The 23,269-nt window shown below is 42.1% G+C and overlaps 1 protein-coding gene across 1 annotated transcript; it reads right to left on the reverse strand.

Annotated features, from left to right (window-relative positions):
* Positions 1-318: 318 nt before the first annotated feature.
* Positions 319-22,415, reverse strand: NAAA (N-acylethanolamine acid amidase). The gene is made up of 11 exons (XM_024211106.2): positions 22,225-22,415; positions 20,812-20,976; positions 15,060-15,186; positions 13,771-13,861; positions 11,590-11,666; positions 8,955-9,127; positions 7,257-7,319; positions 6,564-6,630; positions 4,001-4,029; positions 2,865-2,946; positions 319-539 (listed from the first exon to the last, which is right to left on the reverse strand). The coding sequence occupies exons 1-10, from the start codon at positions 22,413-22,415 to the stop codon at positions 2,871-2,873; spliced, it is 1,059 nt and encodes a 352-aa protein (XP_024066874.2). The 3' UTR covers positions 319-539; positions 2,865-2,870.
* Positions 22,416-23,269: the final 854 nt, after the last annotated feature.

The raw sequence follows: 23,269 nt of genomic DNA on the forward strand, positions 1-23,269 counted from the left end.
GATTCCAGTATCATGTGACATGATCACATGTCCTGTGAGACCTCATTCTTCATTACCCAGGGGCTGGCCCACAGTACACAGGAAGGCTTGCAGGTAAATAAACCCATTCACAACCAATTGTCCTAGTCAATGGGAGCCATCAAAATTCTAAGCCACCATTAATGGCCCACACTTTGCATAGTTACAATAGGACCTCAGAGATATACTTCATATTTCTAGCTTCAGATACAAGAATGATACATACATACAAATAGGATGAACACATTCAGATTATAAGCTTTGTAATGATACCTTACAAGAGACCTTTTGCATAAAGCATATTGCAGTGACATCATATTCACATTCATAAGCATATTTTCATAAAGCATGTGGAGTGCAACATCACATCTTCATTCCAGAACATGAACAAAATCAGAATCGTGCAAGTCAGCTTTACCTGAAATCTTCAGGGAACTGTTTTGTACAAAACAACTACAGTGCATTAATTTAGTTTAAAAGTAATGCTGGACTTGGAAAGCTTCAGCTTTTCCCCCTTTTGTCTGTTCAAAGAGAGAGAGAGTAAGAAAGAAATGAGCATGGATCTGCACAGAGCAGAGAAATAAAGCAAACACTTTAAATTCTCCAACAGAAAAAAAATAAACCCTGCTATCTCAAAAGCTCAACATGACCACTGCTAACCCTAGGGTCAAATCCATGTCCAACTAAAGTCAACAGCCACACTCCCACTGAAGTCACTGGGATCAGGATTTGGCCCTGAAGGAATTCTCCTCTCTTCCAGGAATGGGAATGCAGCAGCAGCAGTCACAATTTCTTTGCTTTGTATTTTTAGAAGGTCAAAGTACAAATATCTAATTTAGACTGCAATTGCCACTCCCTGTACATGCACATGCTGTTTCTTGGCGGGGGGAATGAACAATTGAAGTGATTTGTGGTTTAATTGACATATGAGAATCCCAAATTCATTCAAATTACAAAATTCATTCAAAATTGGACCATCAAGGAAAACTAATCATATAGGGCAGTGGTGGGCAACCTGTGGCTTGTCAGGGTAATCCGCTGGCAGGCCACAAGACCGTTTGTTTACATTTGCACGGCCGCCCGCAGCTCCCAGTGGCCATGGTTCACCATTCCTGGTCAATGGGAGCTGCGGGAAGTAGTGGCCAGCATATCCCTGCACTCCAAACCCCTCTTCCCCGGCGCCACCCCAAAGCCTGCACCCCTAGCCTAGACCCCTGACCCCCTCACACACCCCAACCCCCTGCCGCAGCCCTGAGCTCTCCCCCAAACCCGGAGCCCCCTCCTGCATCCCAAGCCCCGCATCCCCAGCCCCAGCCCGGAGCCCTGACCCCCTCCCCCAGCCCAGAGCCCCTTCCCACACCCTGAACCCCTCATTCCTGGCCCCAACCCACATCCCAACCCTCTGCCCCAGCCCTGAGCCCCTCCCACACCCCAAACCCCTCATCCGCAGCTTTGTTGGGTCACGGGCATCAACAATTTTCTCCAACTGGGTCGCCAGAAAAAAAGTTTAAAAACCACTGTTTTATAGGACTGCACTGTGACGTTGTGCAGTCTATATGGTTTTATAAAAACATGATAATAAGTGAATATAATGCTCTTGTATCTAAAACTAGAAATATAAAACATAACTCTGAGGGCCTATTGTAATTATGTAAAGTGTGGGCCATTAATGATGGTTTGGAATCTTGATGACTCCCATTAACAAGGACCATTGTCTGCAGATGACTGTGTTTACCTGCAAGTCTCCCTGTATATGTGTGTGCTGGCAAGTGAGTAATGAAGTCTTGCAGTGACATGTGATCATGTCACCTGAACTGGAATCCATCTTTAACCTGGTGCTTTTCCAGTGAGGGGGGGTGGAAACCCAGAGGGACAAAGGATTCCCGCCTTATGCAAAAGATATATAAAGGGGTGGAAGAGAACAGAGGGGGAGAGGAGCCATCATGGAGAATCCCTTAGATAACACCTAAGCTGGAACAAGAGCTGTACCGGGGAAAGAATTGTGCCCAGGCCTGGAAGGTGTCCAGTCTGAGAAAAACTTACTGAAGCATCTCTGAGGGTGAGATTATCTGTATTTAGTTTGATTAGGCATAGATTTGCGCATTTTATTTTATTTTGCTTGTGACTTACTTTGTTCTGTCTGTTACTACTTGGAACCACTTAAATCCTACTGTCTGTATTTAATAAAATCACTTTTTATTTAGCAATTTACTCAGAGTATGTATTAATACCTGGGGGAGCAAACAGCTGTGCATATCTCTCTATCAGTGTTATAGAGGGCGAACAATTTATGAGTTTGCCCTGCATAAGCTTTATGCAGGGTAAAACGGATTTATCTGGGTTTAGACCCCATTGGGAGTTGGGCATCTGAGTGCTAAAGACAAGCACACTCCTGTGAGCTGTTTTTGGGTAAACTTGCAGTTTTGGGACAAGTGATTCAGACCCTGGGTCTGTGTTGAAGTGGACTGGAGTGTCTAATTCAGCAAGACGGGGTGCTGGAGTTCTGAGCTGGCAGGGAAAACAGAAGCAGGGGTAGTCTTGGCACATCAGGTGGCAGCTCCCAAGGGGGTTTCTGTGATCCAACCCGTCACATGCACCTCTAGCCCCTGCTGGACATTTAAACTGCATCATTAAAAGCTTCATAAAATTAAGTGTGATTTTTAGGCCCGACCCAGGACTGGAAGAGCAGGCCATTGAACTTCAGTGGGAGTTGGGCTCTTATGAAAATCTCAGCCTAGGTTCCCACAAAGTTCCCTCACCTCAACAGGACAGGAAATCCCATCCACAGGTACCACTGAGAGTTCATATTCAATGAAAACAGCTCTCAGCACCAATATGTTACTTACACATGTTCACTCCAACGTTCTGATCCGTGACATGTACTTGTCTGGGACTGCAGCACTCATTACTGTGGTATATATTGTGTAACTGGGGGAAAGAGGGGGAAAAAGATGTACGGTGTGCTTAAAATACCATCCCAAATCCAGGAAGATACAGGTAACAGCAGCAAAGCAATAGAATCAATCTTAGTAGAAAGAAACATTCTACATGTCCAAATTAAAACAATAAAAAGGCACAGAGTGTTGAAATATCCGGAAGAGTTTGGTAACGCTGACAGCCAAATTCTCTCCTGGTGAAAACTGGCACAGCTCTAGACGTATCAAGGGAATTTTACCCAGCAGAAAATATGCCCTAAATTGTGAGTCTGCATCTATTTGATCAGTTTACTAGTATATTAATATTATTGATCTCAGTTGCTACAGTGACAGAATTCAAATTGTGAGAAAGAGTATAAGCACAATATATAGGTGATTAAATCCTCATTGCTGACCCTGAGGAACTCAATATATGAAATTCCAGAGCTCTTAGCTGTGGAGATACTGAGCTACATATAAAAGTAAAACAGGACAACGGGAAGAAGGGGAAGATGTAAATTTTTGTAAAATATAAAGCCATTATGGGGCAAGTGAAATAACTCAGCGCTGGTTAGGCATGCAGTAGCTTGTAAATCTATACCCAGTAGCTATGGTATGCATGTATTATTTTTTCCTCTTCAAAGCAAAGCAAATTTACTAACACTGATTAACAAAGGCAAGAGTTGCAACAAAAACTAAGCAGAAAATGAACGTTCAACGTATCAGGAGCAAGATGCATCACTCAGCAGAAGAGTGGCTTGTGTGCGTATCAATTTTCTTCATTGTTGCTTATTACTGTGAAGTTTAGACTCCACGCACAGGAGGACTGAGCCTTATGAAATATGATTCCTTCACTGGACAGCGAGTGACCGACAAAGAAGACAAACCCAAGCGAGGGCAGACAATGAAAAGCATTGTGCACAGGAGCAGTGTTAAAGGCTGGGGAAAATCATGGGATATTTTGCATATTTAAAGGAAAATCTTCTGACAATTGAAATCGATATTAAATATAAACTGCCCTGGAGTGGCACTGGGCACTGATCTATGTTTCTAAACATTATACTTACTTGTTTAAGACAGGCCTCACTGATAATACCTATTCAAAAAAATTAAATTTTGTCAGATGAAAAGAAGTGTTTAAGGCTATTTAGAAACAGTGGGATACGATTATTTAAGATGGATAATGAAAGATCAAAGGTTACCCTATCCATTTTTAAAAATCAGAGCACTTTGCTGAACATTTTTAAACAAAAAAGCTTTGAGAATGCCCAAAGTTTTGTCAAGTTCCTGCATTTAAGAGGTAGATATCAACCTTCTCCTTACATTCTACCCCTCTCGGCATCTGTAGTATTTATACCTGTGCTTGTACCAAAGAAATCATCTAATAATGCTGATGATACAGTCAACCTGCGTTCCTCACATGCTCCTGTCTGAGCAGTCAGAACACAGCTATGTTACACATGTTCCTCATTTAAAAGTAATAGTTCATAGCTTCCTAAAAGGAATGAGGCACCTTTCTAGACCTGGGTCCTTTAGTCCATGCCCACAATAGTGCAGGATTTTACTCTGTGTTATAGGCCTGATCAAAAGCCCAATGGGCTTTAAATGAATGGGAGTCTTTCAGCTAACTTCTATGGGCTTGGGATCAGGCCCCATATGTTAAATGGCCTAAGCCAGTGGTTCTCAAAGTTTTGTACTGGTGACCCCTTTCACATAGCAAGCCTCGGAGTGTGACCCCCCCCCTATAAATTAAAAACACTTTTTAATATGTTTAACACCATTCTAAATGCTCAAGGCAAAGCATGGCTTGGGGTGGAGAATGATAGCTTGCAACCCCCCATGTAATAATCCCGCGACCCCCCGAGGGGTCCCGACCCCCAGTTTGAGAACCCCTGGCCTAAGCCAATTATTGGAATTACCCCTCGCTCAGCTTTGCCTGTAAAAATCTCTCTGCCCAAACAACGCAAGCATTTTAGAAGCCGGTCATGTCACTCAGTGGGAACTGGGAGTACTGTGGCATGAAAAGAGGCTCTGGCACCGTCTGAGTCTGAGCCTGCTGTAATGTTATTCCTCCTACAGAGGTTGTACATGGCTAATCTGGTGGTCTCTATGGCTGTGCTAGGTAGAATTTTGAGAGTACGGATGATTTGAGTTTGGAGATGTGTCACTTGAGAATGTGGCATCACACACTGTCATATTCTTTTACAACTAACAGAGAAGGGCTGGACCAAAAAGGCTCTGAACACCTCGGAAGCATTTAATTCCAGCTCCAAATCCAGAGCCCATCACTCAAAAAAATACAGTACTTTGCCAACGGTCCGGTCCCCATGACCAAAAAACTAAAAAAAAAAAATTCAATACTGTTTTTTCTATTGACTTATACCCATTTTGCATAATATATTCCATTATCCAACCATCTCGGGAGTTCCAATTTTCACTCCACCATTAAAGCTTTTAGTTTTTGTACGAAACTGTAGGTTTTGTGTTGTCGTCATATTTTTCCACCAAAGAGGTCGTTGTTATTAATCCAGCTCGTTGCCAAAGCCCATGATAATTTAATAATTACAAAATAATTAAAATTCTTCTCTCCTCCCCTGTGGCTTCTGAAGCATTGCAAAAAAAACCTTGATTGAAACCACTACAGTTATTAAATATAATGGGTGGAAATCAGTGGGACTTGTGCTTTTAACTCCCTTATGTGCTTCTGAAAGTCTATCATATCTGCACTACTGCCTAAAAACCCCACACAAGAATCAAAGCTGCCCCGTCTCAGATGAAAAATAAATCTAAATAGATTTACATTATTTTCTATAAATTACAACAAAATTAATTAAGCTGGTATGCAAAGTATTTCTGAGACAGACTTTGAATAACAGATATAAACTCTTTGGGGCAGAGTCTGTCTTTTCCTTGTATGTACAGTGCCTAGCACAATTGGGCCCTGATCCTTGATTGGCACTAGCACAACATATAAATAATCTTAATACAGATCTTCAAATTCAGCCTTAAAACCGCAATAATAATTTACACTTCTACAGCATGTTTTGTCTGAGGATCTCAAAGCACTTGAACAACCTCCTGAACTAACGCTCTTTGTGAAATACGTATTACCAGTCGCGTTTTATCGGCTGGAATACAGACACAGAGAGGGTAAGGATCAAGTTTTCAGAAGTGCCCAATTAATTCTGGATGCTCAGTTTGAGACCACTGCAGCCTAATTTTCAAAGAAGCTTAGCACCCACAGTGTCAGCTGAAGCCAATGGGGGCTGAAAATTACACCCCAGGATTCTCAACTTGGGCACTCCAAAATTTGAGTCACCCACAATTAACAGACACTGGAAAATTTGGGCTTAAGTGACTTGCCCAAGGTCACACACTGAATCAGCAGCAGAGCTGGCTCAGTTCTCCATCACTAGAGCGCAGTTCCAGTGACCCCTGACGACAATAGCCACTCAAATGAGCAAAAATGAGCCCTTTGCTGTATATCTTTCGCCATGCACTGCCTGTGTAGTTTTCCAAATCCTCACTAAAAACAATCACATTCCTCAATCGCTGCTCTAACCATCTCTCCAAACAGCAGAATTTTAAGTCAACATCCAGACATCATGATGCAAAATTTAAAAGAAATACCTGAAAGAGGGTCTCAAAATTAATATTCTCCCATCCAGTGGCATTGAGAGCTTTAATGGCTGCAGTTCTGCAAGAAAAGGATGCAATGTCACTCAACAAAAATAACCGTCATATAAAACATTATGCAGCCTGAATGAGAAATGTTTGCCACTAAATCAATCCACATCAAAACATCTGCTTGGGTCTCAATTACTCTAAAAGATGGCATGAGCTGAATCCAGTCCCCCATAATTGAATGAGAGGCATCACCATTAAAGGATATAGCTATAGAACTGCAGCCAATCTGCCAACATATTTTGCGCCCTTGCATCAAACAGCCAATCGACTAAAAATGTTGCTGAAGCATGTAACAATGCCTCCAAATAGCCTGTCATTGTGAGGCCTGAATACTGTGACTAGGGTTAAATTCTGTTTTCTACTGCGACACCAACCCCAAGCATCTTTCCCTTCCCACGATTTTCTTCTGCCTCACGTTAGAGAGCCGTCACCTTGTAACCACTATGCTTCCAGCCAAAGAGCACTGGAACCAGTCAGTATTGCTCCTCACCTGGTCTAGTTTCTTGCGAGTGATGCTGCAGGAGCTGAAGTGGCTGCCTACTCAGCACACGAAGCTGCCCAGGGAGCACCCAAAAGTCTGTGTCACCTCTTAGATATGAAAACGGCAACCTGGGTCACAATCCAACTCAAACTCACCTTCGATTATCAAATGGAGGAGGGGTTGTCCAGTGGTCATAGTTTGTCTCTACACGGAACCACCTACACCGCAAAACAAACCAAAAAAGCAAGTGTAATTTCACCCAGTTGCACATGTGGCTAAGAAAAACAGACGTGAGTCATTATGTCTCTATTTAAAAAGAACAAGAAGGTTGCCCCACAAGTCTGTCAATTCCCCTGTCAACAGGAAGCCCAATGGCACAGTAAAAGGCAAGGTCCCAGCTGTACTGGACGTTCCCATACATAGACTGTTAAGGAGGTTGGAAAGAAAGTTAGACTGAGTCCAACTCTCATTACAGTCAAAGGCAAAACTACCATTGACTTCAAGTGAAGCAGAATCAGGCCCTTAAAATGGAGTCTGCTCTGAGAAAAAACTATAACAATAGACCTCTCTCATTTGTTGGCTTTGCTCCGAGTATATTAAGAACCTTAGGTTTTTTGGCATGTTTGTTTGTTTTACTTTAGAGAAAAAAATGAGGTTTTTTAAAATGCTTTTTACTTCTGTTAGCTCTGCAAAGCCAACATTCTATCAGCTGGATTCTTCTTGTGCATCAACTGAATTGTCTGCTAAATTCTAGTTACAATGACAAATTATTTACCCAATACACCCCTCACTGAAACTAGTGGGGTTGCAGACAGGTCACAGATGGCCCAGTTTAGCGTGCAAATCTTTCATTACCAGCGATGATGCAAAAGGAGGAAAGAATCCAGCGTGACTTTCAGATCCCAGAGTGAGTAGACAAGGCTAACAGTCAGAAAAACATCCTGTTACACTCTACCTCGATATAAGGCTGTCCTCGGGAGCAAACCACGTTATAGGTGAAACCGCGTTATATTGAACTTGCTTTGATCCACCCGAGTGCGCAGGCCCCCAGCCCCCCCGGAGCACTGCTTTACCATGTTATATCCGAATTCGTGTTATATTGGGTAGCATTATATCGAGGTAGAGGTGTACTTGTAAATTGAACTGTAAATCAGTGACACATGAATTTGAAACAACCCTGAATCTCCTACGTACATGTATCAAGTATCAGGGGGTAGCCGTGTTAGTCTGTATCTACAAAAACAACAAGGAGTCTGTTGGCACCTTAAAGACTAACAGATTTATTTGGGCATAAGCTTTCGTGGGTGAAAACCTCACTTCTTCAGATGCTTAGAGTGAAAGTTACAAACCTCACTTCTTCAAATGCATCTGAAAAAGTGAGGTTTTTACCCACGAAAGCTTATGCCCAAATAAATCTGTTAGTCTTTAAGGTGCCACCAGACTCCTTGTTGTTTACGTACATGTAGACTAGCATATTATTCTCAGTGAAGCAGCACAGCAATTGGATAACATTCATAGCTGTACCAGTAACTGAACTGTACTTCTTGTCAGAGGCTTATATAATCTCAATTTTGTTTATTGTCCTCAGTAAATTAAAAAACCATCCACACCTCCCTTTTCTCCCCCTGGTTCTCAGAGGACTGCCCCTACGCTGTCCAGAAGTGGCTTCCCTGGCTGAGGAGGGCTGGATGGAGCTCCATTCAGAGACATCAGTGAACGCGTCTCCTGGCTCAGCCATAGTCGACACTGCAGACCACAAGATGCTGCCCTCCCACCGGGTCTCAGGTCTATTGAACACTCTTCCCAATAGCAGCTAACAAAGGTGAAACAAAGCAACATTTGTGGCTACTTACGCTCCGGCTGTGGGCTCAAGAGGCCAGATGTCTGCCGGCCCCCTTCTATTCCTTGTGATGACCACACCCTCTTTGGGCGACGTCCCGGCGACGATGTAGTAAACGTCCGCAATGATCGGGGTCGCAGCCAGTTTGAGGACGGCAGCTTGAAAGTCTGCAGCCTTGCCCAGGGTCTAATGCAAAACCAAAATCACCGGGCATCAATACTGCACAGCCCGCCGACAGCTGCATCACGACAGCTCGGAGCTGGGAGGGCTCTCGGCTCCAGTGAAGGCTGCCTTTTATGGAAAGGTCAATGTTTGGCTTAGTGATCAGTAGAGTAGGTATCTGTGTAGTATGGGAATGGTTTCTCATTTAGGCCCTGATCTTGCAATCAATGTATGCATTTTAAGCAGGCCCACTGAAGCCAAGAGGACTAGTCAATGTGCTTGAACTTAAGCACGCATCTAAACGTTTGCAGGACTGGGACCATATATAAACCCAAATTGTAAACCCCATCCTCCCACTAGTGAGCAGTTAATGCCAAGAGTCGTTCCTTTTAACTCATCAGGCCCATTAGGAAGAAATTAGTATTGGGAAATTAAGTTTAGGTTTTGTAATGACCCAACCACTCCCAGTCTTTATTCAGGCCTAATCTGATGGTATCTAGTTTGCAAATTAATTCCAGTTCTGCAGTTTCACATTGGAGTCTGTTTTTGAAGTTTTTTGGTTGAAGAATTACCACTTTGAGGTCTGTTATTGAGTGACCAGAGAGACTGAAGTGTTTTCCTACTGGTTTTTGAATGTTATGATCCCTGATGTCAGATTTGTGTCCATTTATTCTTTTGCGTAGAGACTGTCCGGTTTGGCCAATGTACATGGCAGAGGGGCATTGCTGGCACATTGTGATATATCCCATCATGTGCCAGCAAGGTCCAGGTTTGGTGAACACACATTTTTCCTAATAAGTGACATTTTTAAAAATTCCATGAAAATAGCTGTCCAACCTGACTTGCACCATTCAGCATAAGAACCAGGAAGGGCCAAGGACTAAGAATTGCGTACTCTGGTTTCGCCGTCCGAACTGAGTAAAATATAGAAAGTAACCAGAGAGCAGCAATGATGAAAAGTCAAGGACCTGAGCATGTTGTCAATTTCCACTGAAGCACTTTGCAGTATGAGGCCTAAATTACGGGATGAAAGAAAAAAGGCTTCTCCAAGCCTTTGTTTTAACTTTGGTTTATGTGGATATTGGTGACAGTGGGGAGGTAAAAATGCAAATGAGTTATTTAGGCCTTGCTCCTGCAAACTTATGCATGTAACTTCACACACATGGCTAGTCCCACTGATGTCAATGGAGTTTACTCATAAGTGTAAAACTATGCACATGCCAAAGTGTTTGCAAGATTAGGGCTGTAGGAAATACTCCCTTAAAAACTGACCCTAACAATTTAACACAACGCAGGAATTAAAAGCAAATAGGGCTTGTGAAATAAAAACAAACAAATGAGACAGCAGGCACCTTGTATAACAAACAAGTTACATGAAGAAATTAAATGTTTAGCAATGTCTGGCTCTCGGTAAACAAAGGTGTGGTTTTTTTCTCATATACAGCTGTCTCAATGTTTGCTTATTATTCCACTGAAGTTATGCAAGAAACATACTGTGCGTATGGTACAAAGGTCACTACCATTGCAAATTTATTTCAGATGTGCTGAACTAGTATCAGGTGTATGAATGAACCACTTGTTTGGTTCCCTTAGCTAGCCCTGGAGCTGTGCACTAAATCCTAATAATTGCTTAGAGCTTCATGCACATATTTCCTATGCAGCCCTCTGTACATTTCTACCTTCATTCCACATAACATGGCAAGATGGAGTTTGGTTACAGACAGTTAATTTTCTTTAGTTTTTGGACAAGCTGTACCTGGCATTTCAAAAAATTATTACTATTGGGGGTTCAATAATCAGCTATAGGGGGAACTCTGCAATTCAGGAAACCTAGTATACTCAGGTTTCAGAGTGGTAGCCGTGTTAGTCTGTATCAGCAAAAACAACGAGGAGTCCTTGTGGCACCTTAGAGACTAACAAATTTATTTGGGCATAAGCTTTCGTGGGCTAGAACCCACTTCATCAGATGCATAGAGTGGAAAATACAGGAGCAGGTATAAATGCATGAAAAGATGGGAGTTGCCTTACCAAGTGTGAGGTCAGTCTAACGAGACAATTCAATTAACAGTAGGATAGCAAGGGAGGAAAAATAACTTTTGAAGTGGTAATGAGAGTGGTCCATTTCAAACAGTTGACAAAACTTCAAAAACAGACTCCAGCGTGAAACTGCAGAACTTGAATTAATTTGCAGACTGGATACCATCACATTAGGCCTGAATAAAAACTGGGAGTGGTTGGGTCATTACAAAACCTAAACCTAATTTCCCCCATACTAATTTCCCCCTACTGTTACTCACATCTTCTAGTCAACTGTTTGAAATGGGCCATTCTCATTACCACTTCAAAAAGTTATTTTTCCTCCCTTGGTATCCTACTATTAATTGAATTGTAAAATGGAACGACAAAGTTATTATTATAGTTTGCATCTTCAAACAGCTTGTGGTATGTGACTAAGATAAAGAAGATAAAATACTTTGCATACGTACATCCCTGACAAGCCAGCTGACTGGGACGTTTCGACTCAGGAAAGCAGCTATTGCATTCTCCCACCATCTTCCCTTATCTGCAAAAAGAAAGGGAAAGTGTTATTACACATGCAGGCAATTCCTGCTGCCAACCAATACGTATACTGTGTATCTTCATCATCTCTCCCCATCTTACCATCTTTCACCTCTTCTCTCAAGCTCCGTTTTCAATCTCTATAATCCTCTCCCTCTCCTTCACCACCAAAGTCCAGTACAATAAATTCTCTATCCATGCTGCTATTGGGAATCAAAGTGGCAGCCACTGATTACCAACTTCAGCATCAGCTGTAGTAACTCTTGGGTGAAGAATGACCCACCAAGTAGCTACAATGCGACAGCCACTGCGTCAGGGACCAATACTACAACAGAGTTTGGGACAACTAGTCTTTTCTCACTTTACTTACACCAAAAACCCAAAAGTAAAATCACTGTAGGAGACTTATTATCAAGTGACTTTAAGGGGCACTGTCACAAGAAGTACTCAACACCTCTCAGGAAAGGCCGGCACTAGCAATTTCAGTCAGAAAGTCCCCAAGTTCCTTTTCTATTACAGTTGGTGTCTCGCTGACTTTTCCATTTATAAACATTATTTCTTCATAGCAGAAACTGGGCAAGAGAAAGGCTGAGGTTAGTGTAACAGAGGGCAGAGTCTTGTAACACACATTACGGACAGGGTCACAATTCAGCCAGCCCCGCCTAAACTGTTAACAGCTTCCAGGGGAAACGCTCCTACTTTTATGTTCCCTGTATAATTTATTGTATTGTAATTCTACAAAGAATGAAAAGTGCTGGACAGAAATCTGGAGCACAGCCAAAGAAGTAGTGATGACTGTTTGGCTGAAGAAAGCTAAGCAGAACGGAAACTGACATTCATGTTTAAAATTATCCACAGGCCAGAAACACAAAGGAGAACGTCAGCAGGAAGAGTCCTTCCTGTCACTTAAATAATGTAGAGCCATCACCTCCTCCAATCTCATGACCCCTTCCCTCAATTTTATCTCAATGGTTCAGCAGTAGGTAGGCAAGAAAGCAAGCCCGCGGCAGTTGTTATTCTGTACAACAGTAATACACACTCCTCACATGCTGTTGTAGGTGCTACTGTTCTTTGTAGAGACAAAGGTCATAAATCCTTAGCATATAAGAGTATATGACGCGAGATCATCATCGCAGTCCAGTTCCTGGTGGACAAGGGTGCCCTAACTTGACCCACATCAAACTACCTCTCAACTCTGGGGCTCAGACCCATCTCTAATATTTAAAATGCTTAATTCTCCTTTTGCCCCCCCCACCCCAAATAATAATTAAACATTGGTTTGCTTCTTTGAAAAACTGGGATCCAAGGTCTGACCATTCTATACATGCCTCTCAATCCTCCAATCTAAACTCAGGTCCCCAAGAAAGAGAGAATGGCCTCTAATTTAAAGGGGCATTGCCCCCTCTGCCTTCATTGCCCCCAAATGCCTTTCCATTGTCATCAATTGTCCCTTCTCTCTCCAATGACCCCTCAAATGGGTCTCCACTGCTTCTCAGTCTTCCCTCATCCCTTAATCCACTGTCTCCAAACACTTCTTTCCCCCCCGTTACAGCTCCCATTGCCTCTCTGCTCCTCTTTTCCCCCGCATTGCCCTGTATGCATGGGCCCCACCATACTGGAACAGGCCAGGAGATCCAAGCTTTTGACTCCCTGCACAAGATGGTCTCTCTCCCTCAGCCCCATGTCTCCCTTCCTCAGTGGTGTCTCCTCAAAGGGCCACAAATTCTCCTCCTGCTGCCTCCCCAGAATTCCCCCCCATCTCCTGCTTCTGCTGTTTGAAGTTCAAATGCTGCCGTGTAGACATCCAAACATCTCTCCTCTACGGGATGGCCCCAGGTGCTTATGTAGGCAGAAGGCCAGAAAGTTGTGCTCTACCCCATTTCAGTGGCCAGCATGTTGGAGGGAGACTGGCAGAAGAGTTGGACAGGGATAAAAGCAGCTGAATTGCAATTAGTCCCACCCAACGTAGGAGAGTTGTCAGGCATAAGGTGATAGCTCCAACCTCACTTAGACAAAAGCGCTTTAAGAACGATGTTCTACTACAACTAAGACGTTAAACTATTGAAATGTTTTGGTATGACAGTGCTATGGTTGTGAGCTTGACTTACCTCGTTCGTCACCAGAGATTGTAAACTTGTGTGGACTCTGTCCGGTCCATAAGCCCACATAGCCTATAAATGTGGTACCCTTATACGCTACCTGAAATCAGAAGATGTACAGCATTCTACAATTATGGGACAGACATGTTTTTAATACAATGTTCCAAAACAGCATCTTACATTTTACCTGTGGATTTCCAGTAAAGAAATAACTGGATTCCACCATATGTCATTTGAAAAAGTTAACACAATAACATTATGACATTAAAATATCTGCATCATGATTGAAGGAGAAGGAAACTAAAGATTAAAAAAAGCGAAGATTAAATTCCACTGCAGTGCATTGCTAAGGATAACCCAATTGCTATTAAAATGTTGTTCAAGTTAGCGAGTATCTGACTGTGAGGCAGAATCCTCCATTTCTACTATAAACAGATATGAGGAGACTGCAACAGCAAATACATCATTTAAAATATTAAAAACTAAAACACACACATTGGTCAGTGCATGTAATGTTTGCAGAAGTTGTCAGACTGACAGCCATGCAATAAGATTTTTAAAAAGGAAAAGATAGTGCTGAAAGGGAGGAATCAGAGAAATCAGAGACGAAAATTACCTGTTTGGCTCTCCAATCCCTCTCCTCACTAAAACTGAACTCTACTGTATGTGTTCAAATATTTTGATCATGTTTTAAATGTGCTCTGCGTTTGGTCTCCTTGGGAGACTATTCTCCAGCCAAATACATCGCACAATCAAGAAGATTTTTCTTAGACTCAGTCTGAGTTCCCCTTTTCTTAACTTCCTTCCATTAAACTCGTTATACCCCCATGTACCACCTTAAATAATTCCTCTCCATTCTTGGAGTTTTCACCATTCTAACATTTGTAAACTTGTATCATCCATTCACTATCCAATATATATTTTGCTCTTTCAATATTTCCTTATAAGTAGGTCTCTCCTGGCCCCAGGTCAATTTTGTTTTAGTAGGAATTCTGTCCAGTTTTTCAATTTCTCTCTGATATTGTGGTGCCCAAAAATGAATAACTCAACTGCAGTTACACCATAGCCCTAGAGAGAGAGGCCGGGATGCTCAGATACTACAATGATATACAAAGCTCTGTTATATAAACCTGGACAGATGGAGAAGCACTCTAAATAGCAAATATTCTATTACTCATTTTCTTGCTCTCCTCTGTGGATTTGTTATTCAATCCACTAAATCCAGCTGCTTAAAGATATGCAGACCTGTGTGCCATTCTCAGAAAACAGCATCAACCCATGCCAAAAACAGACCATACCTGCCCATTTTGCATAAACTGCACATCAATTGTAATCTTGCGTAAAATATCTCCAAAAGCATAATCCATGTTCCGACCATGGTAAATGTTTCCCTTGGAATCTTGAGCAACAATACTGGTACAGAACCTTGGAAAACAAAAGCAGAAGGAACTATTTAAAAAACCCCAAAACACAGACATTTTTTCAATATTGAATAATTTTTCAGGAAATTTCTTACGGCAGTGACTGAATCTTTAATTTTATTTTCTCTGTAAAGTGTCATTAACATTTATGGCATTGCATATACAAATGTTAAACAGCTACAGTTTAAAAAAAACATGTTGAGACCACAAAGCAATGTAAACATTCAGATGTGAAAGTAAAAGTTGCGTTTGCAACCTTCTCTCCATCCCTTTCAAAATATATATTACAATGCCATCTTTAATTATATACCATTTCTATACTGTACATATTGCCATACAATTGTTTTTACTGACTTAGATACACATCTATAATATCCTCTAGTACTATGTGCTACTCTTGTCTGACAGACCAACAGAGTCCATGAAAGTTATTTATAGGACAAACACAATTAGAACCCAGCACTATAACTCCTAGCTATAAAGGTCAGGTGCTACTCTTGGTATGTAGGCATCTCAGTTTCCTCCAACCATAAAAATATCTTTTCAAGCAGGTAACATGCTGCTTTCGTTCACTAACCTTAAAGGTACCAATCCCCAGTCCGCTGCAAATTATCAACCAGTTCAGCAGTTTCTTTGGATACAAAATAAGTTGGGGGAAATCTAAAATTATGCCCATAAAAGAAATGGTGCATCTACATTTACCTTGACAAGCCCGGGGTCAAGTTAAAAAGAATTAACTTAGCTAGGTCTCTCTCTTCTCCCTTGCCTAAAACAATAATTACCCTTAATATAGCAGGATTGGGCCAGATATTAAAATGCATGCTTTATATATTGGTTCTCAACTCTCTAAAGGCAAAAATAAAAAAATATATTGAATTATTGACAATGAAAATGATATAAATGTATCAGACTTTAATAAATTATATGTACTTATGGCTGTAGAAAAAAAAAATATTATTTAAGAAACAGGATGTAATCATGTAATGAAAGACTGTATTACAATGTATGTACACAAAATAGAGGAGTTCAAATTACACATGCAGCCTTTTAACACTAACTGCGCCTGACCTGGGTGCTTAATTGTGCAACTTAACATCTCTGCAGTGCCCTAGCCTACTCATCATGAGGCCCATGGAAGTGAGTCCCAGGAGTTGTGCAGCTTTTTGTCTTACAAGACATAGTGAATAGAGCTGGGTGGGAAATATTTTTCCTGTCTTGAATCTTGAAAATTTTTCCTGTCCCAAATTGGGACAAACAGTTACAGTCTCAAAAGTTTTTGCAAACTGACAATTAAAAAAAAAATCTGTTTAGGTCAATCAAAATGCTTTGTTTTGATTTCAACCTTTTAATGTTTTATATTTAAACTATAATTAACTTAAATTTCTAAATGAAAAGTCATTTTGAACAGAAAAATGGAAATTTTTCATTTCAAATGTTTCAAAACAGGACATATAGACAATTTCAAAACTTTCCCAAAAACTGTGAGACACAAGAAATCTGTCGAAACCAACCCTTTCCTACAAACAATTTCCGTTAATGAATTGGCATTGTCTGTCAAAGAGTTGAGTCAAAAATTTCACAACCAGCTCTAATAGTGATTGGGGCATTCACAGCTCATTGTTACTGGATTGCTAAATTTGCCACTCAAGCATTTGTAGCATGACCTTTAGCAGTGCATATTATAAGTTTAGCATTTCTTAGTTAAAATCTCACTGCACTTATGTAGAACGTGATTTTCAAATGGTCAGACTTGGTCAAATCAAAATAAATTTTCATCAGAGCATTAAGATACTTTCCTTTAATGAGAGAGATATCCCCGCCAAATTTCAACTTCAGCTTCCTTACATCAGCTGTTGCAGCATTTAAACTTAAAAAAAAAAAAAAAAAAGTCTCCAAAAACATTTTTATACTGATGAAAACAATTTTTTCCACTCTCCCCCTACTTGAAAACTAAAGTTCAGAGAAGTTATCAGTAACTGAAAACAGGAGTTTGAAAGGCAAATTGTTATATAACCTTAATTACAGCAATCGGTCTCACTACAATAATGTTCCCTCATAGCAAACCATACCTTACAGTCTTTAACTCTTAACAGACAACTCTTCAGCTAGAACAGGGATAGGCAACCTATGGCATGGGCGCCGAAGGCGGCACGCGAGCTGATTTTCAGTGGCACTCATACTGCCCGGGTCCTGGCCACCGGTCCGGGGGGCTCTGCATTTTAATTTAATTTTAAATGAAGCTTCTTAAACATTTTAAAAACCTTATTTACTTTACATACAACAATAGTTTAGTTATATATTAAAGACCTATAAAAAGAGATCTTCTAAAAACGTTAAAATGTATTACTGGCACGCGAAACTTTAAATTAGAGTGAATAAATGAAGACTCGGCACATCACTTCTGAAAGGTTGCCGACCCCTGAGCTAGAAAGTAATTAACCAGAGCTATCTGGCCTTTATTAGCATTAAGAAACAACTTACACATCACAAAATAAAAATCTCCTATTAAAAATATAGAATTTTGTTCACTGTGAGTGGCATCCGTGTCATGCAGTAACACTTGAATGATTATTGAACGTTTGATCATCACTTGTAGATCACGGCACACTCCAAAGTAGCATATACCCAACTCTAAAAGCCATATTCAGCTCTTTTTTAAACAGGTGCAACTCCAAGGACTCCAATGGAACTGCACCCAATTACACTCAGGATACCTTTGATCTGAACTAGAAGTAATGTGTTAATGCAATATTTTCCCCTGTCTAAATAAGGTACACACACCTCTATGTAATAACCTACTGCTTATGGTAATAGTGGCGGACTGTTTCCATAAAAGAGAATAGATGCCTAAGAAAACTGATAAAGAAAAAAATATGTCACCCTTGTTTCATAATATGCAGCACTCTAGGATTCCAAACACAGCACCCAGGCGGTTTTTACAGGATTACATGTAAAATATAATATGTTTAGATCACAGAAATGATTAGCAACAAATTAACTTTCTGTTGCTATTTCATCACCACCTCACATATGTTTTAGGGCCCAATCCAGTGTGGTGCGGAGAAACCTCAACTCCTAATGGCTTCATTGTTAGCAGAGGGCACTGACTACCTCACAGCAGGTGCTTCGCACATTGTTATATCCGGCCTTTAAATAAGTGTTTTATCAGATAGTTATGCTTGCAAAGAGACAGTGTCACCTAGAGTGAGCCCAACATTCAGCTACTGTGACAAAAAGGGGTCAAAACCAAACATGGAGAGCGAATTTTTCCAGATGAAAAATTTGAGTCTTTTTTTTTTTTTAATTAAACATTTCTCTGCAGTGCTGTTTCTGTTTCCTCGTGCACTAACTGACTGAAAATAAACAAAAGTTAACTTTTTTCCCCATTTAAGCTTTGTCCACAGTAGGAAAGAGAACTATCCTCATTTTCCCACTGTAGACAAAGCCAAAAAGTAAGTTGCGGCTCTAACCACAATCAACTAACATGACAGTTTTAAACACAAATGTACTTGTTTCCACTCGGAAGCTAAGTGATACTTAAACAACTTTTTAAAAATAAACAAAACAAAAAACAAAACAGAATAGAACTCATTTTCCCAGGGCAGACAAATCCTCCTTACTTCTGCTTTTTGAGTGAAATCCTACTGCCTAAATGATTAAACAAATCTAATTTACTTTTTAACTGTTAAGGATCTAATGAGCTTTTGAAAGGATGCTGCTTGCCAGTTTGCTTTGACTTTTCAATTAGGGCTGTCAAGCGATTAAAAAAATTAACTGCGATTAATCGTGCTGTAAACAATAATAGAATACCATTTATTTAAATATTTTTGGATGTTTTCTACATTTTCAAATATATTGATTTCAATTACAACACAGAATACAAAATGTACAGTGCTCACTTTATTTTTGACTACAAATATTTGCACTGTAAAAAACAAAAGAAATAGTATTTTTCCATTCACCTAATACAAGTACTGTAGTGCAATTTCTTTATCATGAAAGTGCAACTTACAAATGTATAATTATGTACAAAAAAACCCTGCATTCAAAAATAAAACAAGGTAAAACTTTAGAACCTACAAGTCCAATCAGTCCTACTGCTTGTTCAGCCAATCACTCAGACAAACAAGTGTTTACATTTGCAGAAGATAATGCTGCCTGCTTCTTGTTTCCAATGTCACCTAAAAGTGAGAACAGGCATTTGCACGGCACTGTTGTAGCTAGTGTCGCAAGATATTTACATGCCAGATGCACTATAGATTCATATTTCCCTTCATGCTTCAACCACCATTCCAGGGGACATGCGTCCATGCTGATGACGGGTTCTGCTTGATAACCATCCAAAGCAGTGTAGACCGACGCATGTTCATTTTCAACATTATGAGTCAGAAAATCAACTTTCTGCTGGTGGCATTTTTTTTGGTGGTTTGGGTTTTGTAGTTTCCGCATCAGAGTGTTGCTCTTTTAAGACTTCTGAAAGCATGCTCCACACCTAGTCCCTCTCAGATTTTGGAAGGCACTTGAGATTCTTAAACCTTGGGTCGAATGCTGTAGCTATCTTTAGAAACGTCACATTGGTATTTTCTTTGCATTTTGTCAAATTTGCAGTGAAAGTGTTCTTAAAACGAACAACATGTGCTAGGTCATCATCCGAGACAGCTATAACATGAAATATATGGCAGAATGCGGGTAAAACAGAGCAAGAGGCATACAATTCTCCCCCAAGGAGTTCAGTCACAAATTTAATTAACGCATTATTTTTTTAACAAGCATCATCAGCATGGAAGCATGTCCTCTGGAACGATGGCCGAAGCATGAAGATGCATAAGAATCTTTAGCACATCTGGCACATAAATAGCTTGCGACGCCGGCTACAACAGTGCCACGCGAATGCCTGTTCTCACTTTCAGGTGACATTGTAATGAAGAAGTGGCCAGCATTATCTCCCATAAATGTAAACAAACTTATTTCTCTTAGCGATTGGCTGAACAAGAAGTAGGACTGAGTGGACTTGTAGACTCTAAAGTTTTACACTGTTTTGTTTTTGAGTGCAGTCAACAAAAAAACCTACATTTGTAAGTTGCGCTTTCATGATAAAGAGATTGCACTGCAGTACTTGTATAAGGTGAATTGAAAAATACTATTTCTTTGTTTATCATTTTTACAGTGCAAATATTTATAATAAAAAATAATATAAAGTGAGCACTGTACACTTTGTATTGTGTTGTAATTGAAATAGATATATTTGAAAATGTAGAAAAACATCCAAAATAAGTAATAAATTTCAGTTGGTATTTTATTGTTTAACACTGCGATTAATCGCGATAAATTTTTTTCATTGCGATTGTTTTGAGTTAATCACATGAGTTAACTGCGATTAATCAACAGCCCTAGTTTCAATATATACATTACTGCACTGCACCATCTCACCCCCCCATTAGAGCATTAATGTTGCTTGATTGATTTATACGCTCAAAATTCAGTCTGATTCCATCTCATATATTAGATCAGAGATTTATTATCTTCAATCAATCATAATTTATAGCCCTTTTGCACTGAGACACACCCCTCCGCTTCCTTAAAATTGGAATATTTTGAGTTTATTTCCCAGGATAAGTGAGATACTTACGCAGAAAATTCATAGGCCAAATTGATGAGAATTCCATCTCCAACACTAATCCCCAGTGCCTTGCACATTCCCAGGATCTCTCCTGCAAAGGGTTGAGGGATAAAAAACTCCAGTTCTTCTGCTACTGGCCGAACGGCAGCATGGACCCACTTAGGTACAGTTTCACTGAAAGACAAACCCAAAATATCAAGCTAATCGTTCCCTTGAAGATGGGTGTGGGCAGTTAGAGTGGTATGAACAGTATCTACAGCTCACAAGTTAACCAGTCATTGGATTTACTGCCCATCTGCTCAGCGCCAGACAGAAAGTTATTTTGCATTATCAATTATTAATTAGCAGCCACACTTGTGCTAGGCTGCCTGTAGGGCTCATGACCTTATCCCTCAATCCCACAGACATTTATCCACACGAGTAATCCCACAGCGTTCAGCAGGATTCATGGAAAGTTAAGCACGTGCGTAAGGTTTAACAGGATGCAATGCTTTTTCCATCTACTATTAGGTCCCTCAAACTCCTAATTTTATACATTTCTAATGTGCCATCACCGTGGAATTGGGGGTTTTAAAATTGCTATTTATTAGGGTGACATTCACTCTACTTACATAAAGTCTGAGTATTGGGGCGTGATGCTAGCAAAATCCACCACCACTCAGAGCACACACTGGCTGTGCGGCCCTCGCCCAGCCTACGGGGCCAGAACCAGCTACCTCCCCTTCCTCCCAGGTGTACAAAGTATGAGCCCATCATCCCCTCACCCACTCGCAACATGGCCTTCCAGGGCCCCTCTCCACAGCCCCTAAGCCTGCTACCAATGCAGCTGCTCAACCAGCAGAGCCCCAGGGCAAGCTCGAAACACCACAGCAGCTCCGGTCCCATCCGGCAGGTGCCGTCCCAGCACAGGGAGATCGGATGAGGCCAAGATCAGTGGATCTCAAAGTTTTGTCCTGGTGACCCCTTTCACATAGCCAGCCTCTGAGTGCGACCCCCCCAATAAATTAAAAAACACTTTTTTATATATTTAACACCATTATAAATGCTGGAGGCAAAGCCGGGCTTGGGGTGGAGGCCGACAGCTCCCGACCCCCCACATAATCTCATAACCCCCACTTTGAGGACCCCTGGACAAGGCACAAGGCAAAGGAAGCGGGTGGGGAAGGCGAGCGGAGGGCAAGGGCTGCCCGCACTCACACCTGTGCCGGGCTGGGGGTCTCCCTGTGCCGCCGGAGCGGGGCTGGGCAGAGCCCACCAGCCAGACGCCACGGTGATGGGCACCCTCGGAAAAACGGAGGCTGGCGGGGGGGGACCCCGAGCCGCGCCCCAGGCTGGGTGTGGGACCTGGGGGGGCCCAGACAGCGGGGACGGGCGGCGCCCCAAGGCGCGCTGCTGCTGCTGCCCCCCAGCCCGCTCACTCACTCGATGACCCGGGCCAGGGCCGCCCGCAGGAAGGCCGGGTCGAAGTGCCGCAGGGCGGGCAGCCAGCGCTGCCGCGGCTCCTGCTCCAGGCTCACGTTGCACAGCGGGGGAGCCGCCGCCGCCGCCGCCGCCGCGGCCCGGGCCGCCCCCCAGAGCAGCAGCAGCAGCGCGCAGCCCCGGCCCGCGCCCATGGCCCCTCAGCCCCGGTCTGAGCAGGGAGCGGCCCCGGGGCAGGGCGGGGCCGAGCGGCCGCCTCCCTCCGCTTCCGCCCGGGGCTCTGGCTGGAGCAGGTGCCGCGGCGGGCTCAGCAGCGGGCCGGGCGGGCGGGTAGTTCGCACCGCGTAGCGCTCAGACTCCCCCCGGCGGCTGCAAGGAGCCGGGGCTGCTGGCTTAGCCCTGCTCAGGCTCCTGCTGGCTTAGCGCTGGGGCCATGGCAGGTCAGGCTCTGCCCCCGATCCCTGTCGCTATAGAAGGAAACAGATTTCTAAAAACAAAGGGTGTTAAGCGGCTGTAAACCCGCCAGGTTTCCGTCAGGGCGTTAGCATCAGGCTACGCCTTGGAGCAAAGCTTTTAAAACATTCCCTTCACTAAGCCCCAGCCCCACAGACCCAACCAGGCCTCCTTCCATCCCAGTTCAGCCATCGCCAGTCTTCAACCACTAAAGCTTCTTTCCTAGGCCTCTGGTATGTATTTACACACATCTCTATCTGCATACAGGGGCACTGGGACATTTTTTTTTTTATAGTGGGGGGCTGAGAGCCATTGAACCAAACGGTAAAGCCTGTCTATAAAATGGAAACCACTTCAAGGCAGGGGGTGTAGCAGCACCCTGTTCCTGTTACTATAGGTATGGACTCAGACTTTCTACCAACACTTAAAGCTGGTGTGAGTATTATACAAACAAAGCATGAGCTACTGTTTACATGTTCTACAGTAGAAACTTAAAGTGGAGGGAGAACTGGCATTAAAAAAAAATCAATCCAGTTTAACGTCTAGCTTTGAAATGTACTGTTAAGTGTTTTTAAAAGGGAACTTGTCAAAAGAA

The sequence above is a fragment of the Terrapene carolina genome, unplaced genomic scaffold, assembly GCF_002925995.2.
Source record: "Terrapene carolina triunguis isolate 2854851 unplaced genomic scaffold, T_m_triunguis-2.0 Scaffold136, whole genome shotgun sequence".
Lineage (NCBI taxonomy): Eukaryota > Metazoa > Chordata > Testudines > Emydidae > Terrapene > Terrapene triunguis.

Excerpts from the sequence above, each read along its gene's own strand:
- NAAA (XM_024211106.2), bottom strand. The coding sequence starts at position 22,415 with ATGGGCGCGGGCCGGGGCTGCGCGCTGCTGCTGCTGCTCTGGGGGGCG. Across the intron at positions 15,187-20,811 it reads TTGGCCTATGAATTTTCTGC|GTTCTGTACCAGTATTGTTG; the intron begins GTAAGTATCTCA and ends TTGTTTTCCAAG. Across the intron at positions 7,320-8,954 it reads CTTGAGCCCACAGCCGGAGC|GTGGTTCCGTGTAGAGACAA; the intron begins GTAAGTAGCCAC and ends TTTGCGGTGTAG.